At 41.4% G+C, this 21,224-nt stretch overlaps 1 protein-coding gene across 3 annotated transcripts in view; it reads right to left on the reverse strand.

The window, feature by feature from the left end:
* The window catches only part of Kif27 (kinesin family member 27), a 101,465-nt gene extending 80,634 nt beyond the window's left edge, over positions 1-20,831 (reverse strand). For 2 of the 3 annotated variants that reach the window (XM_036188365.1, XM_036188363.1), the window contains exons 1-5: positions 20,639-20,831; positions 16,774-17,157; positions 11,853-12,053; positions 9,898-10,856; positions 3,088-3,231 (exon numbers count right to left, since the gene is read on the reverse strand). In XM_036188365.1, the coding sequence (XP_036044258.1) occupies positions 3,088-3,231; positions 9,898-10,856; positions 11,853-12,053; positions 16,774-17,071 (1,602 nt within the window). In that variant the 5' untranslated portion in view covers positions 17,072-17,157; positions 20,639-20,831. Of the gene's footprint in view, positions 1-3,087; positions 3,232-9,897; positions 10,857-11,852; positions 12,054-16,773; positions 17,158-20,331; positions 20,613-20,638 lie in introns of those variants that run through there. The other variant, XM_036188364.1, reaches the window with a different exon arrangement.
* Between the last annotated feature and the right edge of the window lie 393 nt (positions 20,832-21,224).

The raw sequence follows: 21,224 nt of genomic DNA on the forward strand, positions 1-21,224 counted from the left end.
TGGGTAATGTTAAGAATTACCCTGGTTTTAGAATGTCATTATTTGTTATATAATATTTCTGAACATTTATTTTTATTGTGATGATCTGTTGAAGATATGTGTGATTGAATAGATGTTTTAATCCTTGACAAAAAAAAAAAGAATACCCTAGTGGTACTAGTTTTAAAGGAATGAAGGTGTCATGGAAAGCAGCTGAGGAAAGCCAGGAGAAGTCATGGTGAAGATGCAGCCTCAGTGGCAGCTGAAGGCCCAAGATTGAAGGGGTCATGCAGATAAGTTGAGGCTTGGTACCAGAAAGAAAGCTTATGAGAGGATACTGGTGAAAGTACACTTCAGTTGCAGTAAGGGACCCAAGAATTTTGGAGATGCCAGTATCATGGGATGACCACCAAGAACAGCAGCAGTATTGGAGTGGAGCCAACTGAAGCCTAGAAGACAGCTGTGTGTGCTGCAGAGGACAGACCTGGAGAAGTGACCCAAGTCCCTTGGAGGAACCCAGAAGATTGTGAGTAAATCTAGATATTGGATGTTGAGTTATTTATACTGCTGGAGTTTGGTTTTGCTTTGATTTTATTGTAATTGTTTCCTGGTTTTTTGTTGTAAAAATATTTGTTTACACTGTAAAGATGTGTCTCTCTCTGAGGTGCCTTCTGATTGGCTTAATAAAGAGCTAAATGGCCAATAGCTAGGCAGGAGAGAATAGGCAGGACTTCCAGGGGAGAGAGAGAAGTCTGGGAAGAAGAGAGGCAGAGAGACAACAGTGAGAATCAGAGCAAACTGGATGTGCCACACTGAGGAAAGGCAAAAGCCACATGGTAGAACGTAGATTAATTAAAGCAGGTTAATTAAGTTATAAGAGCTAGTTGGGGGAAAAGCATAAGCTACAGGCCAAGCTCTTATAATTAATAAGTCTCTGTGTCATTATTTTTGGGCTGGTGGTCCAAAGAAAGTCTGACAAGAAAGCTTGCTACAGTGTTTCCTTCTTGAAATCAGAAAGTATTTAATTTATTTTTTATTTTACTGGAGCCTACAGTTGAGAGGCTTTGAAATTTAAAAGACTTTGGATTTTAAAAGAGATTGGCTATTTTAAAGTGACTGAAATTTTAATGTGTTTGCATTTGTAAAGACTGTGGGATTTTAAAAGTTATTTATGATTTTAATGTGAGATCTTGCGGACAGAATAAGAAGGGAAGGGTTGTGGCTTAATAGTGATGTGTTTGTGTGTCAAGCTGACAAAGTCAGTTGTGCTGGTTAGTTTTACGTCAACTTGACACAAGCTAGAGTTATCTTAAAGGAGGGAACCTCAACTGAGAAAATGCCCCATAAGATCCAGTTGTAGGGCATTTTCTTAATTAGTGATTGATGGGGAATGGCCCAGCCCACTGTGGGTGGTGTCACCTCTAGGCTGGTGGTCCTGGGTTCTATAAGAAAACAGACTAAGCAAGCCATGACGAACAAGCCAGTAAGCAGCACCCTCCATGACCTCTGTAACAGCCCTTACCTCGAGGTTCCTGTCCTATTTGAATTTCTGTCCCAACTTCTTTGATGATGAATAGAAATTTTAAGCCAAATAAACCCTTTCCTCAATTTGCTATTTGGTCATGCTGTTTTGTCACAGCAATAGAGACCCTGACTTAGACAGACAGTAGAGATACACAGTGGAGAAAAGACAATATTTTAACAAATTGTGCTTAGGAAATTGGATATTCACACAGAGAATAAAGAGACTGGACATCAGTCTCTTCTATACAAAAATCAACTTAAAACCAGTCAAAATGCAAGGCCTGAAATTAATGGGGGAAAAAACAGTAAATATTTCAGAACACTAGTCTGAGCAAACATTGTGTTTTGTTTTTGAGACAGGGTCTCTCTGTGTATCCCTGGATGGCCTAGAACTCCCTATGTAGACCAGGCTGGCCTCTAACTCACAGAGATCACTTGCATCTGCCTCTTGAGTGCTGAAGTTAAAGGTATGAGCTACCACACTTGGCCATGGGCAAGAAAAATTTAAATATACAGACATATCTGTGTTATGCATAAGAATTCCAAGATAGAGAATTTGAAGACTTAACTAAAATCAAAGAGAAATCACTCAGGTAGTATAAGAGGATAACATCATAAATTATAAAAGTTGCCGGACGGTGGTGGTGCACGCCTTTAATCCCAGTACTAGGGAGGCAGATCTTTGTGAGTTTGAGGCCAGCCTGGTGTAGTGGGTAGCCATTCCAGCCTTGGCCTGGAAGTTCCAACCCCCACTGAGGCGTCGGTAACGGTCACGCCTACAAGGCAGGGCACAGAGAGGACACTGAAGACCCAGGATCGAGACAAGAGGCTTCTCTTGGTTCCAGGACCCTGGATTCTGGAGGTAGATCAAGCAGAGTTCTCTAGAGAATGGTTGGACTGCGCCATACCTTTGCCAGACCCTGCAACCTATCCCTTCATTTGTAAGTTACCCCACAAAATAAACCTCCCTTTTAACTACGTGGAATGGCCTTAATAATTTCACCAATAGCCTGGTCTACAGAGTGAGATCCAGGAAAGGCGCAAAGCTACACAGAGAAACCCTGTCTCGAAAAACCAAAAAAAAAAATATATATATATATATAAAAGTTTCAACTTTATGATTATCTTCCAATTGCTTTGGGGTTTGAGGAGAGGAGGAGAGAGAGGAAAGAGAAAGAGTATATGTTATGACAGACTTGACCCATGGTCTTGTATATACATTGTAAGTTTATATATATAAACTTGTTTACCGCTGCATCACACCACCAGTCCTGCTTTGCAGTTCTTACTTAATACCATATTGCCTAGTAATTTGACAAAATAAAAAAGTCTAGAGAAAAGATAACTAATGCATGATTTGTAAATCAAGTCCATAGGTATTTTCTTTGTCTGTGAAACAGATACTAGGCTAACAACAAAATGGTTTCCCCTTATGATTTAGGGTTTAAAAAAAGTAACTCTTTCAGCTGCCAGTGTCCAGAGCTGCCCACCTGAAATACTCCTCTGTAAAGCACCTGTTTATGGTTTAAGATGCTCTTTGTTCCTGAGGATGCTGCATTACAAAGCTCCATCACTGAGACCTACCTGTAATCTATTCACTTTCTGGGCTTCTTTCAAAGTTGCTGTGTGTCCTTTGTTCTCCTGCACCATCAGCTGCACTTGACTCCTGAGCTCCTCCACCTCCAGCTCCTTCTGCGTGAACAGCACTTGATCAGCTGCCAGGGCACACTGAGGTGGGGATTAGGGTGGGGGCAGGAAGAGGAGAAGGCAGAGCTCAGAACTGCTCAGAGAACTATACAATGATATAAAACCCAGAACGGCCACTTGATGGTGTCATTTAGTGTTGTTTTTTCCTTCTTAATTGGTTTTCCAAGACAAGGTTTCTCTGTAGCTTTTGAAGCCTGACCTGGAACTCACTTTGTAGACCAGGCTGGCCTCGAACTCACAGAGGTCCGCCTGCCTCTGCCTCCCAAGCGCTAGGGTTAAAGGTGTGCACCACCACCACCCGGCTCATTTAGTGTTTTCTTATCCTCTTCCCTTCACTTCTCCTAGATTCGTTTTGAGAAAGGCAGAAATAGAGGGACTTATCACTGTGACTCTGAGAATTAATTACCACAAAAACAAGATTTTCTTGATAGTTTTTCCCTTATCTAGGTTCTAGAGTGTGATCAATAAGATTTTTGTAACTTTGCTAGAGTTGTCGTGAGATTTTAATGTGGGTTTTTAATAATCAAAGCTCTCAGATTTTCCTATAAGAACTATAGGATATAAAAACTCATTTGGCATTTAAATAAAGTTTCCTTGTGGAGTTTTAATACTTTTACTAGCAAGAGACAGATTCTACAGCCTGGAAGTAAAATTTAATGTCTTTATTTCATGATTCTGACTAATTTTGTTAGGTTTAACATAAACTTAAGATATACAGTAAACACAGGGTTGGGGATTTAGCTCAGTGGTAGAGCACTTGCCTAGCAAGCGCAAGGCCCTGAGTTTGTTTGGTCCTCAGCCGGGGGACGGGGAGATATACAGTAAACAATTTTTAAACTAAGTAAGCACAAAGAAATCTGTCAGCCAGGTTGGTTTTAGAAGGTTTTTGTATAAAGGCTTAACTGAGGGAAAAGCCATGGTAAACATGAATGGTACCCTTCTACAGGAACAAAAATGAGGAAGCATGGAGAACACCAGCACTCATCTGTTCTCCTCCTGACAGCAGGAGCAACATGACCAGCAGCCCTCTGCTCCTGCCATCATGGCGGCCCTGCATGTGGACCAGACCCTCCAAACTGTGAGCCAAAGTGAGTCCTCCTCTCTTCAGGCTGCTTCTCTCAGGTCTTCTGTCACAGCAACAAGAAAAGTAACTGACTGAAGAACATTGCTACTAACAATGCCATTGCTGTGATGAACCTCATCACATGACATCGTGTGCCAGAGGACTACGAAAGAGTCTGGAAAAATTAATGTAGAAAACCCTAGAATGCTATACTTGGAGCTTAATGGGCCATCCAGAAGCAGTTTGGTAGACCAGAACATCAAAAGAAATGTGGACCGGGCGACTCAGTTCATGAGGCTTCAGAAGGAAACAAGGACTCTAATGGGAACTGCTACAGTTGACAAAGACTTAGGCTGCAGTCTGTCTGAATTCAAAGCATTCTGGACTGATTTGTTTGGTGAAGAAAACTTCAAAACAGGATAGCATTCAGGCTATGGCATAGTTACTACTCACTCCTCTTACCCAGATCTATAGTGAGAGAGAAAGCAGCAAGCAAGGCATACACTTGTTGGAAAAATGTACTGTTTGGCAGTTAAAGAAATGGGTTGGAAGCTATTGATGAGGTGGCTAGGCAATAGCAAATGTGCCTTGATGGCAAGATTCTACCTAAGAAAGGCTCCATTTGGTAAGAATGAAAATTCATTTGAAAGAAGAAAGCCTGGACTGCCCTCGCTGTTGAAGGGGTTCCCTTCTAAAAACAAAGGCCTAGGAAAGTGTCTCATCGAAAGGTGGACACAACTGCAGTACAAAGGAGCCAGGCCCCAGCACCAGCTAACAGCAGAGCTTGGCAGCATTATCCAAAAGATAGTGATTGTGTAGGTGTGACAGAAGCAAGAATGTGGATGTCATGGAGGCTTGTACCAAGTTTTTAGAAAGCCACCAAAGCTAGTCAATGTATTGCAATGTAGAATTCCCTGCAAGGAATCCCTGAGAGGCCAATGGGTAAAGTTGTGAGGGCAATGCCTAAGTTGTAATGGAACCCCAGGATATTGGAGATGCCAGGACCATGGCACAGTGATTAATTTATAGACAAGCAGTAGGACAAGCCTAAGAGAGAAGCTATCTGTACTGAAGCAGCAGAGCTGGAGAGATGTGGCTACCCCAGCCCTTTGTAGCCCAGATAATACATCACAAGCCCCAGATGCTGGACATGAAGATGCAAGATTTGGTGTTTTTCTTGCTGGGTTTCAGTCCTGCTTTGGTCCCACTTCCTTGCTATATCCTGTTTCTCCCTTCTACATTGCACATATTTATTTGGTGCTGTTGCACACTGAAATTATAGGGCCCAGAGTTAAGGCATCTGAGTCTCAGAAGATCCTTTAGACTTTAGAGCACTCTCAGGACTGTCAGACTATGGGGATAGTCAGAGACTAACTAAATGCATTTTGTATCATGAGATGAAAATGAGACCTGGAGACAGGGATGGGATGTTATGACCTAAAATAATGGATGTCAGGTCGATAAGGGATGGAATTGTGATAGGTGACCTTCATTGTCAACTACACTAAATTTATAATCACTATGGAAACATACAACTGCAGGTGTGTCTATGAGGACATCATAAAATGGTTTAGCTGAAGAAGGAAGACCCATCCCAGAATGAATAAAACCCAAGTGAGGATGGCACCAGCGTTCACTTCTCTACGTGACCAGCAGCCCCTGTTCCTGTTGCCATGCCTGTCCTGCCATGATGGACTAGACTTTCAAACTGTGACCCAAAAGAAAACTTCACCTTTAAAAGTTACTTTGGGCACATATTCTGTCACAGTAACAAAAAGTAACTATTATATTGTGGTGATACTTTGTGCTCTAACAAATAAAGCTTGTCTGGAGATCAGAGTGTGGAGCTGTGCCACTAGAGGCCAGGCAGTGGTGGCTCACACCTTTAATCCCAGCACGTAGAAGGAAACAGGAAGTGATACAGCTAGGAGTAGAAAGGAAGTAATAGGTGGGGTGGAGCTCAGCCCGTTCAGGCTGAGGAATCCAAGAAGTATTTCTAATGGCTGGCTGCTCTGCTTCTCTGATCTTTCAGCTTTCATCCTGACATCTGACTCTGGGTTTTTATTATTAAGACCAATTATAATTTGTGCTATCATATATATTTGTTACAAAAATATAAACTTCAAGTTTCATTAAAAAAAATTAAGATTTTTAGAAACCATTTCCGCAACTGTGAGCGTAACAACTCCATATAACTGCTAAAGACTCTGCTAGTGAGATCACTGGTGACATTAAGAAATATAAAGTAAAAATGTTTAAACACTTGGAATATCTGTAACACTAAATTCTTTTCCAAATGACCACTGTATAATCATTAAAATCATAAGCAGAAAAGATTCACTCAAAGGTCAAGATAGAGACCAGTAGGTTTTAGTTTATAAATCATAATATAACAAAATAATTTCAAATCACTCTTTGCAAGTCAATAGATAATTTTCACTTAAGTTTTGGTGTAATATCAAAAAATGTCCACAATTATCTCAAAAGCTATTGAAATACTCATCCCTGCTAATTATAAATCTACATAAAGATGTATTTTCTTTATAACTTTGACAAGATCTTGCTAAGTCACAATAAAATACAAGTATCTTCTACTAAGTCACATATCAAAGACACTTACCAAAATGTAAATGGCTCTACTAAGTTGTTCCCACATGCTGGTGATCAAACCCAGGGATTCCCCAGTTATAGGCAAGTGCTCTACCACTAAGCTACACACACAGTCCATGCTTTCAAAGGTTTATAGGGAAATTACAAACTTTAAAAGTGAAAACGAGCTTTGAATTTAAAAAGTTCGAGAAGAGCTTTTTTGTTTATTTTCTGATAAGGCTCAATTTGTAGCCCCAGAAGACTTTTCCACTGCTAGATCCTCCTGCTTTACCCTCCTGACTACTGGGACTATAGGCATGTGCCACATGTACAGCTTGAAATGGCTTCTTCCCAGTACATAGAAAGAGGTATTTTGCTGAAATCTATAACAAAAAGACTGTTTTTAATTGTTTTCAAGCTTAAACAAACAAACAAAAAAACAGTGGGCATGGTGGCACATGCCTGTAATCCTAGGACTTGGGAGATGGAGAGCAGGAGGATCCATCCTTAGCTACATACAGAGAGAATCCAAGGCTATATCTCACACTACTGGAGATCCTTCCTCGGAAAAAAGAAAAATAGGATTAGAGAGAGATGGCTCAATGGTTTAAGAACACTGGCTGCTCTTCTACAGGACATGGGTTCAATACCCAGAACCCAGGCAGCCCAGAACTGTTTGTAACTCCAGTGCTAGGAGATCTGATGCTCTCTTCTGGCGTCTATGGGCAATCAGGCAAGCATGTGGTACACATACATACATGCAGACAAAAATACTCATATACATAAAAGGATAAAATAATGAAAAATAAAAAACACAAAATTTTTAAAAAAGAAACAGCAATACCATTGAAGTTGGTCTCCATGTTACTTAAGAAACAACTGAAGGCCCCCCTCACTAGAATTTGCTTGCAAACTCCACAAAAGCAGAACTAATTTTTATCTTGTTCTCTACTAGCTCCTGTACATAATCTTCAGTTAAAAAAAAAAAAAAAGTGGGAGTGAGATAGTTCAGTGGGTAAAGGTGCCTGCCACTAAGCCTGATGATATGAGTTTAAACCCTGGGACCTACATGGTGGAAGGAAAAAACTGATTCCTGAAAATTTTCCTCTAACCTCTATATATGCAATGTGGTACACACACACACACACACGTAATTTTTTAAATGTGAGGAAATAATTTTGAACTAAATATATATACACACATGCACACACCCACTGTTTAAAAATCAAGTATGTAGACAGGTATAGTGGCACATACCTTGCCTTTAATCCCAACACTCATGAGGCAGAGGCAGGCACATCTTTGTGAGTTCGAGGCCAGCCTGGTCTACAGAGTGAGTTCTAGACAACCAGGACTACACTGTCTCAAAAAAAAAAAAAATGTATGATCCAGACTCAAGGGATAAAGTATTTTCTTCTTTCAAGGACCATAATGGGCACCCTAGGGATATAATTCAATTGGTAGAGTGATTGCCTAGCATGCATAAAACTCCGAGTTTGATTTCCAGCAATGAATAAAACTAAGTGTGGTTGACATACTTTTTTTTTTTTAAAGATTTATTTATTTATTATGTACACAGAAGAGGGTGCCAGATCTCATTACAGATGGTTGTGAGCCACCATGTGGGTGCTGGGAATTGAACTCAGAACCTATGGAAGAGCAGTCAGTGCTCTTAACCTCTGAGCCATTTCTCCAGACCCTGACATATTTCTAATCTCAGCACTGGGAGGTAGAGGAAGAAAGATCGGAAGTTCAAGGCCATCCTTGGCTAACAAGTTGGAGGCCAACCTGGCTAAACGAAATCCTGTCTAAAAACCAAAAAGAACCACAGACCCAATAAGCCAGACATGGTGACTCACACCTGTAATTCCAACACTTGGGAGACTGAGGCAGAAGATTACTCCAAGTTCCAGAAAAGACTAGAATATCAGGGGAGTTTCTGGCAAGTCTAGGCTCTTGTACGAGACTGTCTCAAAGAAAAAGAATCAAGAAAGGACTGAGGGTGTAGCTTAGCAATAGATACAGTGAATGCCTAACATGTTCAAGGCCTTGGGTTTAAGCTTGAAAATAAACACACCCAAAGGAGGGTAACTCAGTGCAACATAATTTTGTTTCTAAAAATGTTTCTTTGATCCTCTAAATTGATATAAAAGTTCAAAGGTTCTATTTAACAAGGTATCTTAAAATGTACCCTGCTCACATCACAGGAGAGTGAAAAGAAACTAATAAAGAATAAATTCAAGGAAGAACAAGAAATGAGACAGAGAGATGTCAAGGAAGAAAAGCGAGTGAGACTTTTATATAATTCTTTGCTTCTTTTTTTTAAAGATAGGATCTCACTATGCAGCCCTGGCCAGCCTAGACTAGCCATAGACCAGGATGGCATAGATCTCACAGAGGTCCAGCTACTTCTGCCTCCCCAGTGGTGGATTTAAAGAAGTCTACCAATATGCCCAGCTAATTTTTAAATAATACTTAAAAAAGAAGAACACTCCCAAAATTATCCTCTGACTTCCACAAATATATGCTTGCATTCCTCACATACCATCTACACAGTAATAAACTTAAAAAAAAATTAGAACTTCTGAAATTCCAAAATGACTTTTAGGACTTACTTGTCCATATAAATGTAGTCTTTAAACAAGTGTAGTCTATGATCCAGGTGTGAGAGCTCACACCCATAACCCCAACACTCAGGAAGCAGGGGCAGTTCCTGAGGTTCAAGGCCAGCCTGGATGATCAAATAAGACTTTATTTAAAAGAAGATAAACTAGATCTGGGAATGTATCTCAGAAAAGGGAGTACTTTGCTAGCATATACAAGGCTGTGTGTTCAATCCCATTACCACCAGAGGAGGAAGGGGCATTCTATTAGTCAGGTGAGATAACACACTCCTATCATCCCAGAACACAAGAAACAAGGGAAGAAAGAGTTCCAGCCAGCCTGGCTGGTCTACATACTGAGTTCCAGCCAGGGTTACAGAGCAAGATACCATCTCAAAACACACATTAATTAATAAAGTAATGTCTAAGTACCTGGTATTTCTTGAGTTCTCTCTTCAGCTGGAGAACTGTCACATGCTGGGGTCCTTCTTCCAGGTCCCCAATGCCCTGGTGTCCTGGGAATGGGGTGAGGACAGCCTTCCTGACTTCCTGAGTCTTGCTAAACCATTCCTGTAGCTTGTGCTGCTGTTTCTGGTTTAGCCTGACAGCATCTTTTAAGTCCACCAGGAAGGTGAACGCTTGCTCTATGCAGTCCTGGTAGCCCAGACATTCCTCCTGGAGCTGAGATACCTGTTCCTCTAGAGAATGGATCCGATTCTGGTCAGGAACACCCTCTGAAGGGGTCTGGCTAGTTTGGCTGATACTGGCCTGATGGCTCTGCAAAGCTTCTCGAAGCAACTTAATCTCAAATTCCATCTCATCCATTCGGTCTGACTCAGGGCTAAAGTTTAAAGCAGGTTTGTTTCTAATGTTCCGTGCTCTGTTGGCATATTTGAGAGAATTTAAGGACTCGTCGAAATCTGAGGAGGATGGGCTGACGCACGTGATCATGACAGTCTTGGCACTGCCGCCCAGGGAATCTTTCAGAAGCCGGGTAATTTTAGCATCCCTATATGGAATATGAGAGCTCTTCCTGCGTGGGTCCCCGAGGGCACTTATCACATTTCCTAAAGCAAGCAGCCCACTGTTGATTTGAATGGACTCTTTGAATCGTTCACCAGTGTTCCCCGTTTTGGTCACTCTTTCTGATCCGGCCAAATCCACAAAATGGAATTTGGAAACAATATGCCGATGTGAATACCACTCTCCATCTTCAGATGCCTCTGTATTTTTCTCAACTTGGCAAATGCTTATTGTAAAAATTGCATGGGATCTACTGGAGTGCTCATTCATCTGGGTGGTGCTTGTGTGCCTGGCCGCATTCCCTACCTCCAGAAGACTCATTACTTCATCCATGCTCTCTACTTGGCATTCCTTGGCCCCAACAATCACTTAAAACAAAAAGTTTTAAAAACCATGCTTTCATCAAAATCCAGTACAATTAAGTTAATCACACAACCGCTGCCCTTTGCTAAGCAACCCAAAAAGATAGTCCCTTAAAAGAAGCAGTAATGTTTCAGGCTAGCATGATTCAAATATTTCAAATACTAGCATCATTAAATAATTTCAGCAAAGCTCCAGGAGGAACGGTTTTAAGAAAGTATTATGTTTAAACTCTAAAAGACGTATTTTATTCGTTAAGATCCAACTGTTGCTTCTGGTCAAACATCATACTTAATTCTTTAAAATGACTGACAATCAAAACCTCTGGAGCTGGGGTTATGTAGCTCAGTGGGAGAGTATGTACAAAGAGCATTTGAGGCCCTGGGTTCAAGTTCTCAAATCAAGAAAAAAGACAAACCGAACACTTTGTTTCAATATTTTGATTGTAATTATTATAAGAACATAGGAGCCATGCCTGGTGGCACAAACCTGTGACCCCCATCTACTCATGAGGCCAAGGCAGAAGGATTAAAGTTCAAAGCCAGTCTGGGAAATTGTGAGTTCAAGGCCAGCATAGGTAAATTATAATGAGACTCTGTCCCAAAATTTTTTAAATTTAAAAATGAAAAGAGAAGGCTGGTGGCACAGCATTTTCCTAGCTGGATGACTTCCAGCATGGCAAAGCAAGTATATGAATAAAAAGTAAAAGCGGGTGCTGGAGAGATGGCTCAGAGGTTAAGAGCACCAACTGCTCTTCCAGAGGTCCTGAGTCTAATTCCCAGCAACCACAATGGTGGCTCACAGCCATCTGTAATGAGATCTGGAGCCCTCTTCTGTATACATAATAAACAAATAAACAAACAAACAAACAAACAAACAAATAAACAAATCTTTTTTTTTAAAGCAAATTCATTGTGCACATATTTTTTTAATTCTTGGAATATTGACACGTTTTTCTAGATGGCACTGGATGGGCACTCAATAATTTCACTGAACTATTTCACCTGTGTTTCCCTTGTCATCTTCTCGGATGTGAAGGTCCTTCATGGAAGTCTCCAACTCTAGAAGATCTCTTAGGTCTTCCTTATACACTTCTATATATGATACTTTGATTTTAAAGTCAATGCTAGAGTTTTCAGAGATGCTTTGAAATATCTCCTGGATAGCCCGAGGAATGATACCCTTCTGACCCTCCACAACTGACGCTGAAAATTTAGAAACAGAAAGCATATCTGAAACTTGAAATATAAGAAAAACTACAATACAAAATTTGTGCTTAATATATTTGTCTTACATTTCTATTATGAAAATTTAAAAATTGGGTGGGCATGGTAGCTCACACCTTTAATCCCAACACTCTAGAGGCAGATACAGCCTGGCTGGCCTACATACAGAGTTCCAGCCAGAGTTACATAGCAAGACACAGTCTCAAAATGTATAGCAATTAATTGAAGTAATGAATGCAAGGCCAGTATGGTCTATATAGCAAGTTCAAGGCCTTCTAGGGTTAAACTATACAACCATAAAATTTGGGATGAAAAGGCTGGGGCATGATTCATCAGGTAAGAGCACTTGCTGCACAGGCTAAAGTCCCTGAGGTGAGAGCTCCGGTACCCATGTAATAAGTCAGGCACAGCACAAGCACCTCTATGACTCCAGAGGGCAGAGACAGGAGGCTCACTGGGGTTTGACGGTCACTAGCCTAGCTCCAGATTCAGTGAAAGACTCTGTCTCAAGGGAGTAGAGTTGAGAGTGAGACACAGGCATGAAAACATACGTGTGTGTGTGTGTGTGTGTGTGTGTGTGTGTGTGTGTGTGTGTGTACCATGCGCATATACCTATACAAAAAAATTTAGGGCAAACATTTTCACATGTATCCCTCATGCAGAATTTATTCATTTAACAAATATGCATTATTCTATGCAAATATGCAATATTCTAGGGCTCTCGGAACAATCAATCAACAAAACAAAGGAAAAATTCTCTAATGCTGTGAGATCCTCCTGAGAAGAAAGAAGCAGTAGCAATAAAGAAAACTGTAGACTATATGGTCATTAAAATACTGGCCACACACGGTGGTATACACCTAACATTCCACTGAGGTGCTGAGATGGAAGTATTTCGAGTTCACAGCCAACCTGGGCTGTAGAGAAGGCTATCTCAAAAGTAAGTAAATAAATAAATTCAAATAAACAAAAACTGGAAGAGTGTTTGGAGGGCAAGGTAAGGGGACTGGAGTGTGACTCTGGAATTGCAATTTTCAATACGAAAGTCATGAGCAAAAACTTGATTGTGGAAGGACACATGTTGAAGGCACTACCTGATGTGATTGCAAACACAATCGGCATGGCCAGAACACAGGGAGCAAGAACAGAGAAACAGGAGATGAGGTCAGGGGGGTGGCGTACACTAGATCATGGAAGTCCTTGTAGATTACTGTACATTTGGAGTCATTCTGACTAAGGTCAGAGCCACAGGGGTAGAAGAGTAACATTACTGTCTGAAATTTTACACAGACTATTTTCACTGCTGTCTTTTGCAGGAGATGAGTAGAGAGACCACTTCAGAGTAGCACTCTGGTAATGAGGGATTTGGAAGATAAATATAACAGGTCCTGATATGGTATCAGGATAGAATGACAGTATGTAATGTAATGAGGCTGGCTGTGACCACTAAGGACAAGAATTTTTAAAGAGAAAGAGGGGGTGGGAGAGCAAAAACTGAGCTTTAGAGGTTTGTAATTGTTAGTTCACTTGCCAGAGCACCTAAGAAGGGACTAGTAGAGTAGGAGAAAAACCAAGAATGTGAGCGGGGTGGTGGTGGCGCACACCTTTAATCCCAGCAGTCGGGAGGCAGAGGCAGGCAGATTTCTGTGAGTTCGAGGCCAGCCTGATCTCCAAAGTGAGTTCTAGGAAAGGCACAGAGCTACACAGAGAAACCCTGTCTTGAGAAAAAGAAAAAAAAGAGAGAAAAGAAAAACCAAGAATGTGGTCGGTCACCTGAAAACCAAATGGAAAATGTGATAATGGGTTCAGTAAGGTAAGAAATGAACTGACCACTGGATTTAGCAGAGTGAATGCCATTTAGAATTCTCTCAGCAGGTGCAATCTCAATGGCTGTACAAGTCTGAAGAGACTGAGTTTGAGAATGGGGATGGGGGATGGAGACATGGCTCAGCAGTTAAGAGCACTGGCGGTTCTTCTAGAGGTCCTGAATTCAATTCCAAGAAACCACAAGGTAGCTCACAACCATTTATAATGAGATCTGGTGCCCTCTTCTGGTGTGCAGGTATACAGGCAGTGCATTTATACATAAAATATAAATCATTTTTTTAGAAAGATGATTTAAAAATCACTGTCAAGGAGCTGGGGATTTGTAGCTCACTTAGTAGAGTGTTTGCCTAGTGTGCAGGAAGTTCTGGGTTTGAGCTCCAGCACTACATAATCAGACACAGTGGTGTATATCTGTAACCTCAGCACCCAGGAGGTGGAGGCCAAAGGATTGGGAGTTCAAAAGATGACTACATGTTGAGTTCAAGCCAGCTTGGGTTAGAACTGTATCTAAAAATAAAAACTGAACAAACAACAAAACAAAACCCTGATTCCTAAAAACTTGTCCTCTGACTTCCATTCATATGCCATGGCATGCTCCCCCAATAGTAAATTTAAAAAATTAAAACATAGTTTTTCTGTAAAGAACTATAATGGCACAGAAAATTATCCCCCAAACTGACAAACTACATGAAATTAAAATTTGCATCATACAGCAAAGGGAACAATCACTTGAGTGAACAGAGTGCAGGATTAGAAAACATCTTCCTCAACTATACAACACACAAGTATTAATATCCAGAATACACAACTTTAAATTCCAAAACTTACCCCATCCATAAATGAACTAATTAACGGAACAGACAGCTCTTAGAAGAAGGCTCTGTTGGGATGGCAGTCACTCTGAAAACAACAAATGCAGGCAAAGAGGCAGATAACACAGAGCCCTCACACACTGCTGGCGGGGGTGCAAACCAGTCTAACCACTACGGAAATCGGAAAAATGCAATGTCCTCAAAAACCAAAACAGACCTACCACATGACTCAGCTATACCACCTCTGTGGATTTAACCAAAAGATTCCGAGTTAACACACATCCCGGAGACACTTGCATGTGGGCATTCACTGCAGTGTCATTTACAACAGCCAAGTAGATGAAGTCCAGGTATCCATCAATGGTGGAATGGATAAAGAATGTGGTTTATATACATTGTGGAGTTTTTTTCAGCAATAAAGAATAGTGAAGTTATGTCATTTTAACAGGTGCAATTGGAGACATTCATATTATCATCATCTTGAAGAAGACAAGTATCATACGGTTGCTCATTGTGGTTCTAGATTTTACATAGACACATGGTATCACATATGTATAGAAGACACATAGTGGGCTGGAGGGATGGCTCAGCAGTTAAGAGCACTGGCTACATTAACAGAAGTCCTGAGTTCAATTCCCGGCAACCAAAAGAAGGATCTGATGCCCTCTTCTGGTATAAAGTTGTACATGCAGATAGAACACTCATACTTAAAATAAATCTTTTTTTAAAAAAGACACATCAGGTTGGGGATTTAGCTCAGTGGTAGAGCACTTGCCTAGCAAGCGCAAGGCCCTGGGTTCGATCCTCAGCTCAAAAAGTAAATAAAAATAAATAAATAAAGACACATCACATAGGTATAGAAGACACATAGTATGACCAGCCTAGATGTCCGTAGACAGATAAATGTGGTACATATACAAAATGGAATTTATACAGCCATAAAAAAAATGAAACTATGGGGCTGGAGAGATGGCTCAGAGGTTAAGAGCACCGACTGCTCTTCCAGGGTCCTGAGTTCAATTCCCAGCACCCACATGGTGGCTCACAACCATCTGTAATGAGATCTGGTGCCCTCTTCTGTATACATAATAAATAAATAAATCTTTAAAAAAATAAAACCATGATTCTTGCAGGAAATAGATGGAACTAGAAATGATTTTGTTAAGCAAATAAGCCAGACTCAGAAAGACAAATACCATGTTTTCTCTCATGTGGAACCTAGATTTAAAATTATATGTATCTAGACTAAAATCTATCAAATTGTGCAAACAGGAAAAGTGTATACTATGTGAATTATCTGTCAATAAAGATCTTATAAAAATTATATGTATCATATATATGTATATATATGTACATATGTGTGGTCACAAAACTAGAAAGGGGATCATGAGAAGGAAGAGATCTAACAAGAGTTGGGAAATAATGTAAAGGAGCATGCAATAAGAAGCAGAAATGAGAACTAGCTAAAGAAGAAAGGGGTCAGCTGGAGAGAATCAGGGCATGAGAGAGGCCAGAGATGGAGAAGAAAATATAATAACATATGTATGCAAAGACATCTGAAGAAACCTATTACTTTGTATGTTAACCTCAAAAATTATTTCTAAAAGGCTATGGCAGGGTAGGGCCTAGTGCCACACACTTGCAAACCCAACTCTGGTGAGGACTGAAGCAGGGTCATAATTTCAAGGACTACTTGCACTATAGAGTGAGTTTAAGGCCAGCACAGGCAACTGAATGACACTTTTCCTTTTTTTTTTTTTTTTTTTTTAACAAAAAAGTAAAAAGAAGGCAATGGATGTAGCTCAGTAGCATGGTGCTTAGCTAGCAAGCACAGCAACCTAGCTCTATTTCAGTACCATAGAAACAAAACAAAATGAAAATTTTAAGGTCTATGAAGGACTCAAACAGATGGCTGTACACCAGTGTTTGCAGCATCTAGAACAGGAGACAAGCCAAGGTTTATCAGCAGGGCAAAGTCAAATAAAACAGTGCTCAGTCACGAAAAGAAACCAAGTCTTCATACATGCATAAAATGCTAAGTGAGAGTCTGAGAATCTTACCAACATGGCCTCCTCCAATGGTGTATGTCTTCCCAGATCCAGTTTGTCCATATGCAAAAACTGTTGCGTTATAGCCCTCAATGAGTGATAACACTAGGGGCTTTATGCATATATTATAAACTTCATCTTGAGTGGAATTTTTGCCAAAAACAAAATCAAAAGTAAAAACTCTATCTCTCCCAATGATAATCTGCTGGGTGTTTGGAATATCCCTCACACAAACTTGATGATTATGAAGAACTTCTTTGCAAAGCAGAGGTCTAATTCTTACAGCGACTTTTACTGGTATTTCTTCCATTGCAGCATTCCATTTACTGAATAGATTATCTATTTAATGTTCAGTAACAGTGTCAGAAACATCCATTTTATGTAAGATCAGAACTCCTGTATATTAAAATAAAAGGTACAATTTAATTACTGGCTCCATTTATGCAAATAAAACCACACATTTTAAAGCAAAATCCCTTAGAATAGATTCTTTACCAGTACAAATTAAATTACAAAGAGTTTATCTGTCTTGTAAAGTGCTTAATTTAATAATGAAACAATTCAGCATTTAGGTTTGCTTCAAAATAGTTGAGGAGACTTAGACATTGGTTAATTATAAAGTTAAGGAGTAAATATAAAGGATTCTGTTGTATATTTATACAGTGGTAATGTCTTCTAGTTCACTAATATAAATAGTGAATAATATCTAACAGAATTAGAAAATTCAGGCAAAAAATAACTGAAGAGTTCTAAAAATGTTAAAAGCAAATATTTGGGAAGGCAGTGAAATGGTTCAGTGGTTAAGAGCATTTACTGCTCTTCCAGAAGACCTGATTCAGTTCCCAGCACATACATCAGGCAACTCACAACTGTCTACAACTCCAATTCCTGCACACACATGGTACACATAAACTCATGCGGGCACACATATATACATAAATAGATAAATAAATAAATAGATAGATAGATAAATTTTAGCCTGGCAGCAGTGGCACACCACCAGTACTTGGGAGGCAGAGGCAGGCAGATCTCCAAGTTCAAGCCCAACCTGGTCTACAGCGTGAGTTCCAGGACAGTCAGGGCCACACAGAGAAACCCTGTCTTGAAAAACCAATGTAAGTAAATAAATTTTATAAATTATTTGTATTATATTTGAAGATATTGATAAATGGCATTTCATCTCACAAACAACAGAATTAAACCATGAAAGCAGTTTTAAGGGTTTCTGTATCAGTATAATTAAAATAATTAGTTTAAAAGCAATCAAAACTACAGGCTATAGTGACAGCTTAGCAGGTAAGCACTTGCCACACAGCCTTGAGACACATGGAAAGGTGGAAAGAGAAAACAACTCCACTAAGTTGTCCTCTGACTTCCACTTACTCTCCATGACACACTCCCCAACCCCAACACACACAATGAATTTAACTTTGAAAAATCCTAACAAATAGGAAAATGTCTTCCTATCTCTAAACACTGTCTTAGTTTCTTGTCCTGTGCTGTGATTTAAATATCCCATTGACAGCAACTTAAAGGTGCAGTCTATCATGGCAGGGAAGCCTAGCCAGCAACTTGAAGAAACTGATCGCATTACAGCCACAGCCAGAAAAGAGCAATTAACGCATGCTAGTGCTCAGCTTGCCTTCTATATTTTATATAGGACAGGATGTCCTCTGATCATCATGAACGTACACACACAGAGTCTTCCAACATCAACTAACATGATAATCTCCTAGATGCCCAGATGCTGGGACTGTACCATGGTCACACATATTTGGTCCCAGAATAAACTATTTCTTATTCCTTTTTGAACTGACAACTTTTTTATAACAGTTTCTGATGCCTTAATATGGGGGCCCCAGAATGATCCACTTTCACAGGAGGAGTCACCCAGTATTGCCCTTGGTACATCTTATGCCCAATATTCAGGCAGTGCCTCCTCACTATGTGTATCAGTGAGTTCTTTCTGGGGCTCGGCCCTCCCTTGGTTTGGACAGTGGTACGCTGGTTTATTCTGACTGGCTGTTTGGATCCTGTTTTGTTTGGACATCTCTTTTGGTTTCCAGAGCGCTTGTTTTAAGAGTATGAGGGTTAATAGCCAGTCTGGAATGGGGCATATTCTTTGTAAAAGTGGGTCTTAAGATTATCACTGACCTAGAAGACCACTGGACAACAATGACATCTTGTGAACTACGTGGTATGGAATTACTCATTTTTGTTTTATACAGGTTCTCACTCTGTAGCCAAGGCTGGTTTGGAACTCAGAGCAATGCTACTGCCCCCACCTCCCCAGCACTAACATTAAAGGTGTGAGCTACAACAGCTAACAGCTATGGAAACGTTAACCATGAAAATTAATATTCACTAGCCCTTAAAAAAAAAAAAGCTGAGCAACAGTAAAAGTGAATGCCCAAGAGGATCACAACAGAAACCTTGTATGTGACACGACTAAAATCTCTGGTCCCTTGGGCTTCAACATCCCAGAGTCAACAAACTATCTTTAGTGGGATAGGGTAGGGTGCGGTGGATAACATAGCTTGGCAGTTTCAATAATTCTAATCAAATCAACAACAACAACAAAAAAGAAACACTTGTATGTATGGTGAACCCTTATATTGGGGATTTAGCTCAGTGGTAGAGCACTTGCCTAGCAAGCCCAAGGCCCTGGGGTCAGTCCTCAGCTCTGGAAAAAAAAAAAAAAACACCTTATATTCTAAAGCACTCTAAGAAATTCAGGGATGCAGTCTTTGATGATCTTCCAACAGCCATCATACAGATTAGATCACTTTTTAAAAAAAATAGGTCATCTCAGTAAGGCAAAAGCCAAGGTCTGGGCCGGTGCAATGGCTCAGTGGGCAAAGGTAGTTGTGGCCCCATGCCTGACAACTTGAATTCGATCTCTGGAACCCACATAGTAGAACTAAAGAACTGACGATTTTAAATCGTCCTCTGACCTCCATATGCTCACACTCACATCCATTCTCTCTCTCTCTCTCTCTCTCTCTCTCTCTCTCTCTCTCTCTCTCTCTCTCTCTCTCTCTGTCACACACACACACACAAGGTTATGGTCTATGTTAAGCTTAACCCAACTTCTTTCGATGAAACTGCTAATTAAAAAAAAAAACCAACTGTATTTTTTAACTGTGCAGCGGTGGTGCACGCCTTTAATCCCTGCACTCGGGAGGCAGTGCAGAAGGACCTCCAAGTTAGAGGCCAGCCTGGTCTAGAGTGAATTCCAGGACAGTCAGAGATACACAAAGCAATCCTGTCTCGAAAAAACAAAAATCAAATGAACGAAACACAAACTATAATCGGAGTATTTTCACCTCGCTGGTTTTTGTGAAGGCAATGCTGACATAGCACTGTGGCCAGATGCTGTTGTAATCACTTACTGTAATCATGAGAAAAGTGATACATAAATACATGGCTCATAAACAATATTCGGTCAAGTTTTTTAAAGCTTGTATGTAACAGTTACTTTTCAGCTTCAGTTTGGTCCTCGGAGACCTACTAAACGACAAACAAACAGCAGGGAAATCTAATCGGCTGGTGATATTTGGGGACACCCACTGGATTTGTGACTGTGCAAGGTAAGTAGTGGGCCTCGTGCCTTGTCATTGCCAGGACTAGGGTCTTCAAATACCGGCTTCTCCGGACATGGCGGGACTGTAGAAGTTGTGCACTGCGGGTTGTCCGTTCTCTCCTGAGAAGCGTTCCAGCAGGTGACGGAGCTCGCAGCATCTCACGACGGCATAAAGGAGCCTGAGCGTGAGCGGGAGCAGCCCCGGGCCGGTGGCGGACACCGGCGGCGCCCACCTCACGCCGCAGCCGCGCGCGCCCCGCCGCCCTCCGGCCCGCGCCCTGGCCCCGCGGCTACCTCAGGGCCCCGCTCCGTCCGCCGCTCGCCCGCCCGCCGTGTTCGCGATTTCCAGCGGGACAGCCGCAGGCCGGCGCCGCCAGCTTCGCGCCCGTCGGGCCGCCGCACTCGTCCGGCTCGGGACAGCCCAGGTCTTCGCTGGCCCCCGACCCACAGAGCGGCCTTTCTCCGCCCCGCCGCGCTCACGTCTTTTGTTGTCAACAGTTCTCCCGGCAACGGCGCAGCACGCCTCCCGCCACCCCTCCCCTCTGCGACCCCGCCCCCGCTGGCTCCGCCCCAAGAGGTCCCCGCCCTACGTAGGCCCGGGTTCACGCAAGCCCCGCCCACAAGCCCCGCCCACAAGCCCCGCCCACAAGCCCCGCCCACAAGCCCCGCCCACAAGAGGCCCCCTCTGAGGAGTGCCCGGCTTGGCTCTGCCTTCTCTGAGCATCCCAGTAAACACACAGATTTGAGCCAGGTTTGAAAACTGGATTCCACGTTGAGTTTCACTATCCAGCTGACTACCTCAGGTAGTTTGTTTTTGAGACAGGATCGTATGTAGCCCAGGCTAATCTTGCGTTCGCTTCTGGAAACCTAGGACCCCAGG

This window comes from Onychomys torridus, chromosome 5 (assembly GCF_903995425.1).
Source record: "Onychomys torridus chromosome 5, mOncTor1.1, whole genome shotgun sequence".
Classification (NCBI taxonomy): domain Eukaryota; kingdom Metazoa; phylum Chordata; class Mammalia; order Rodentia; family Cricetidae; genus Onychomys; species Onychomys torridus.